Source organism: Gracilinanus agilis, chromosome 2 (assembly GCF_016433145.1).
Source record: "Gracilinanus agilis isolate LMUSP501 chromosome 2, AgileGrace, whole genome shotgun sequence".
Classification (NCBI taxonomy): domain Eukaryota; kingdom Metazoa; phylum Chordata; class Mammalia; order Didelphimorphia; family Didelphidae; genus Gracilinanus; species Gracilinanus agilis.
The window spans coordinates 555,368,240-555,373,842 of record NC_058131.1 but is presented as its reverse complement, the minus strand read 5'-3'; the positions used below and the strand labels follow the sequence as shown (position 1 = coordinate 555,373,842).

The 5,603-nt window shown below is 48.6% G+C and overlaps 1 protein-coding gene across 1 annotated transcript; it reads left to right on the top strand.

The window, feature by feature from the left end:
* Window positions 1–2,048: 2,048 nt before the first annotated feature.
* TMEM253 (transmembrane protein 253) lies at window positions 2,049–3,920 on the top strand. Its single transcript, XM_044662301.1, has 6 exons — window positions 2,049–2,156; window positions 2,624–2,734; window positions 2,823–2,879; window positions 3,129–3,233; window positions 3,364–3,510; window positions 3,849–3,920. The coding sequence occupies exons 1-6, from the start codon at window positions 2,049–2,051 to the stop codon at window positions 3,918–3,920; spliced, it is 600 nt and encodes a 199-aa protein (XP_044518236.1).
* Window positions 3,921–5,603: the final 1,683 nt, after the last annotated feature.

The following is a 5,603-nucleotide window of genomic DNA, read 5'->3' as shown; positions in this document are numbered from 1 at the left end:
GTGTGTGTGTGTGTGTGTGTGTGTGTGTGCGCGCGCGCGCGCGCGTGTATATGCTTAATCTAGTCCCTCCTGAACTGCGTTTTAGTGATTGTATTTTGAACCCGTCACGCACACCTTAGTATCACTGTCAAAGTTAAGGAATATAATAGCTGGTTTATTATTATATTTATAAAGCTATTATTAGATGGCTGTGATAATGGCAGCCGTCCCGGCATTTGCCCTAGTGGGACTCTCCTTATATACCACAATTTTAGGCCATTGAGGAGCAGTACACAGTCACCAAACCTTACAGGATACTCTGCAGGCAGTTGTGTATCTTTTCCCCATCTTTTCCCCATCTCCTCACTTCCCATCCCCATACACAGCCCCCCAGGCACGTGGCTAATCCCAATAGTAACCTTTCCAGCCGTGTTGTACTACAGGAAGAACAACACAATGAACTAATGAAAGCATAGGAGAGCCTGGGAATAAGGTGTGTTGTAAGGAAGTGGTTTCCCAGAACTAGGGAATGGGAGGAGGAAAAGAGAAAGAAGGGAGGGGGGGAAGAGGAGGAGGAAGAGGGAGGAGAAGAGGAAGAATCCAAAGGAAAGAACTGATGAGAAGGGTCAGATATGGACCATAATGTGGATATTGCCTTCTGCTTCTGTTCTCACAATGTGGGAGTGGTGGGACTTAGCAGGTGAAAACAGAAGATATGGGAGAAAGAACTAGAAGTAAAGCACTAAATATAAACAAAGAAAGATTAGACTGGGGGAGATGACAATGGAGAGAAAAGATGATAGACAGGGAAAGCAGCAGGTTGTAATAAAAATAAAGAGCATTGGACTATAAGCCAGGCGTACTGGGTTCTAGTTTTTACCTTTCTATGGGGTCATAAGAAAGTAAATTAATGCTTCTGGTCTTCAGATTTTTTTATCCACAAAACTAGTAGGGGAAGTGGGGGAAATAGTTAAACTACATGCTCTTTATTTTATCTAGCTCTAATATTTTATTGCAATAGGATTTTGGAAACCGGGAGGAGCCTTGGAGCCTTTCTAGCCAAACCCCCTCATTTTTCAGATGAGTAAGGTGGGGGCTCAAGAGGTCAAGTGATTTATTCGGGGTCACACAGGTCACAAGTGGCAGAGCAATAATCTGAACCCAGATTTTCTTGACTCCAAATCCAGAGCTCATCCCTTTCCACCAGGTAGAGAGATGAGGTTACCAACTGGAAAATAATTTCCTCTCATTCCAGCTCATACTATTAATACTAGGAAAGGCAAGAACAGTAAGTACACAAATACAAATTTTTAATTTGAACAGACTAACCAGGTACCAATGTAAGGCGCTTGCTAAAAGTCAAGTTCCTGAAAGAATCTGGAGGGTAGAGAAAAACTACCTCAATGAGGTAGCTAGAAAGCCAGGATATAAGGGAAAAGAGGGAGAGAACAAGTATCTAATTTGTGAAGTGGAATTCTAGTTTTAATTCATGTAGAGGTGATTTAGTGGAGATAGGTGGTGATAGATCTGGAGATCTGGGGAAATGGAGATGAAGAGAGACTGTAATTAGGAAGGTAAAGATACAGAAAATAAAAATGGAGGCATATAAGACCTCCAGTGCCAGGGAAGTCTGTTAGAATACTGGTGACTTCGATCCCTGGTTATCTCAGGTTGCTCCCTTCCCTCCAACAAATCACAAGGACTTTTGCCCTGGCCCCACCCTGCCCTTCACAATCTTCTCTTGAAGGGACAAGGGTGTCCTACAAGCTTTTTGTTTCCTGGGGTCCACAGTAGCTGGATGGCCAGCTGCTTCCTGGCTATCTGAAGAAGTAGCCAGAGCCACAAATCAGAGAACTTAAGCTCCCTGGAGGGAGTATAGTTTGGGGGTAAGTAGATGGGTGGCTGAGGCAGTAAGCTAAGGGCAGAAATGGCAGTGCATGTCTCTCTCAAAGCTAAGTCTAGAAAATTGGGAACTTCTCTGATTTAGGTGACTCTAGGCTCCCTAGAGCCAGAGAGCTTCATGTCCCTAGAGCTAAAGCTGTGAGGTCCTTCTAGGTTCCAGTAAAATCATGGAGGAGGAAGAGATCCAATCTGTAGAAGAGAGGCAGGCGATCCGGGAAGAAAAGTTGAGGCATTGGGCCCAACACAGAGAGAAAGGGCCTCTTCTGGTGTTAGCGGTGAGATTTATTGTACTTCTCCAGCCCCTGGATTCCCTCCATTACACCCAGAATAGTTTCTCCACCTCCAGAGAATCACTCCACCCCTCCTTTCCCTTTCTCTTTGTTACCTTCCCCTTACATACATCTCCTCCTCTTTTCACCTGCACCTCGGGTGTGAGAGAAGGGACTGGGCTTGGTGCAATGGAAAGAGAGCCCTAGATTGGTAGTTAAGAGATCTAGGCTCAAAGCTTGGCTCTGACACCAAGCAGGTCATTCCCTTTCTGAGAGCTCCCTCATCTATAAAAACAGATAAAGATTCTTGAGCTACCTATTTCAAAGAACTATTGTAAGTAAAGTACTTGGCAAACTTTAACTACTATATAAACGTGAGCTATTATCTTGAAGAGCATGAAGGAAGGCAAAAGTGAGAACTACCACTTCCTTCCACCCTGTATGTTCTACCTCCTCTCACACTGCCAAATCAGGTGAGCCAGCTGTGGATGGCCGTGGCTTCTGTACTCTTTGCTATAACCACTTCATGCCTGGAATCAGACTGCCACCTAAATGGAGCGGTGCCCCTCTGGCCAGGAGTTTTGGTGAGACCCAGGGAGTAGGAGGGAAGAATTCAGGAAGTCATCCCACTCACCAGGCAACAATCCAACAACAGTCTCTCTTAACTTTCAGGGACTGCTTACTGGGATCTTGACCCTAGAACTTCAAAGGACACCTAGACTCTGGAAGGTGAGTATGGGTTCTGAACTCAGAATTTCCCCAGACACCCTTGGACTAATGACTAAGCTGAAGAGATCCAGAGAATCAATGCTTCCAATCTGGCACTTGGTAGAGATGACTAAGAGGGAAGAATGAGGCAGATTGCTGGGACAATGGCTCAAGGTTAAAAGATGGGGAAAAACTGGTGGGACAGATATTTTGGGCTGGTGGGTTTCCCTTTGTCTTGGGCAGGATGAGATCAAATTCACTTTCTGGCAGGTAAGAGCTATGATGATACTCAACTTATCTGGGTTGATCCTGGGGCTTGTCGTTGTTGCGGTCCAGGGGATGAAGCTGGCCTTACTACAGTCAACCTCCTCCCAGGTATCAAGAAAGGGGAAAGGGAATGAGGGAGAGTGATTGGAGGAGAGGCTGGGAGAAGTAGGAGGCAGGAAGAGTCATTCAGTGGAAAGGAAAGACTGAAAATCCCATCCCAGGATCCATTTGCCTGCAGTGGGTTGGCTCGATGATGCTGAAATTGAGTGCAGAGGCCTTCACCTTAGGGGGAGCTCTGGCCTCAGCCCTTTCCCTCTTCCTGCTGAGCCAAAGAAAGCCAGGATGCTGTGGTGCTCGGAGACTACGCTATCAGGAGCTGCAGGAGGTACTAGAATGGGAGAAGATGATATGGCAGCTTAATCCTTTCCCCCTCAGAGACATTTAAGGGGAGGGGATTGGGTCCTGGACAGACCCTAGATGAAGGGTAATGAAGCCTGGGGCAGAAAAAGTCTGGGCCCTGGGTCCTAGTCTGGCACTGTATGACTAACTTGTTTCATCGGTGCTTACCTAACTGGGGGTGGGGTAGGGGGGAGAAGGCTGGAAGCAGTCAAGATTTCTAATAAAGAAAGAGAGAAAGCAGGAGGGCCTCTCACTCCCATTTCCCAACCCATTCTTCTCTCAGCTGCTCCATCCTGACTGTTCACAATTGTGTCTATCTTTCAGGGCCTCTCAGAAATGGAAGAAGTTAAAGGTATCGAAAATATTCCCTCTGAAGCTAACCCAGCAAATGAATGACCCAGGAGAAACAGAGGAGAGCTCTTAAAGTGCTTGTTGAGGATAGACCCAGCGGTCCCTGTATCAACCTATGCAGATTCTGAGACCCAGGGTGAGGGAACAGGAATGGCTCCCCCATCCCCACCCCCACCCACTACAACTGGGATACTAGCTTCCTGCATTGTCCTCCAGCCACCTCTATTCCCTGGGGGGGGGGGGGGGGGGGAGGGGGTGGAAAACAACCAGAAGCAGCAGAATGCCAACAAAGGAGGAGATCGCTTCTTCCATTTGGCTCAATCCTAGACCGGTCTTTTCCGTTTCCCCCGCCCAGTCAGATTTATGCTTGTACCAAGCAAAATCCCTCCGGGGGATGCAGCTAACTACTCCAATCCATAATCCTGTGAAAACTCTCCCATTGCATCCTGAATTCCTCAAGACACCTGTTGCTATTGCATTTTATGTATCTATCCCTCCCCTAGTCCTACTCTGATTCATCGAGCCCTCGCTCTGTTCCCCTCCATCCATCCATTCCTCCATCCAGTTTCTCCCATCGGGCTCCATTATCCCATTCATCACATTCCAATCCTCCACATTCAATACCTTCCCCCATCAGCTGCAACCAACCCTTCGCTAAGGAAGGTGGCAAAGAACTACAACTCCCAGCAGATGCCCTTACCGCTTTGCATGCTGGGAAATAAAGATCCTTCTCTGTGCAACTGGGGGCGATATGGATACCTTGAGTGACGCGCAGCGCTAGAGATCTGCCCATCGCGGTCCATCCACTTGGTTCGCGCAGACTTCGCTCCGGTCCAGCAACCAATAGGCCGGAAGAAGCCGGGCGAGGTGGGGGAAGGGGGGCAGGCGGGTGGGGCGAGAAGGAGCTGACGTGGATCCGACCTGCATCTGGGCGGAGAAGTGGCTGCATCCCAAAGGGGCGCTGCAGCGAGAGGCAGCACGGCAGCCAAGGCGTGGGGGAGCACGTCTGCCCGCGAAGCAGCGGGAGGAGGGGCGTCTACGCCGAGGCCACGGAACTGGGGTTTCCTTTGCGGAGTCACCCCTACCTTCCTATCCCCCTCCTCCCCCTGCAAGGCATAAAACCCCCGAGATGCTCGAGAGAAAGGGATTGGAGATATCTCAAGCTGGATACCTGGCTCAAAGTGGGGCTATATTGGAGGGAGGAGGAGGGAATGAATGAGGCGAGATCCAAGGGGAGCAACCTCATAGACCCACAGATCTGATAATAATTACACTTATGTAGCTATTTCCTCGCAATCTTGTGAGGCAGGTAGTGCAAATATTTTTAATCTTCATTTTGCAGATGAGGAAACCGAGAGCGAGATTTCCCGCTTAGGTCCTTAGACACTCTTATCTAAAGCTTAACACCACCCCCAACCACTCCAACTCCCAGCGTTTCTCCCTCCCCCCTCCAGCAGGAACGAAATTACGCCTGGCTCTGGTTGGCCGCCTTAATCGACCTTTGATCCAGACGTTCCAAGCGCCAGGCTTTTGAATCCCCTGTGCCTATCACAGTCAAAGCATACTCCATCTCCCGCCTCCTTGCATTCAGGAAGGCCGTCATCCCGTACTCTGGAATGCACTCTCTCATCTCCGCTTTTCAGATTCGATATCTTCCTTCTAGGCTCAGCTCAGATCCCACCTTCTCATCTTGCTTTCCTTGACACTCACCCACCCCTAGTTTTTAGC

What these genes read in the sequence shown, in the direction of transcription:
- TMEM253 (XM_044662301.1), top strand. Translation starts at nt 2,049, where the DNA reads ATGGAGGAGGAAGAGATCCAATCTGTAGAAGAGAGGCAGGCGATCCGG. An exon ending in GGACACCTAGACTCTGGAAG is followed by an intron (nt 2,880 to 3,128) that starts GTGAGTATGGGT and finishes ACTTTCTGGCAG; the next exon opens with GTAAGAGCTATGATGATACT. An exon ending in GCTATCAGGAGCTGCAGGAG is followed by an intron (nt 3,511 to 3,848) that starts GTACTAGAATGG and finishes TCTATCTTTCAG; the next exon opens with GGCCTCTCAGAAATGGAAGA.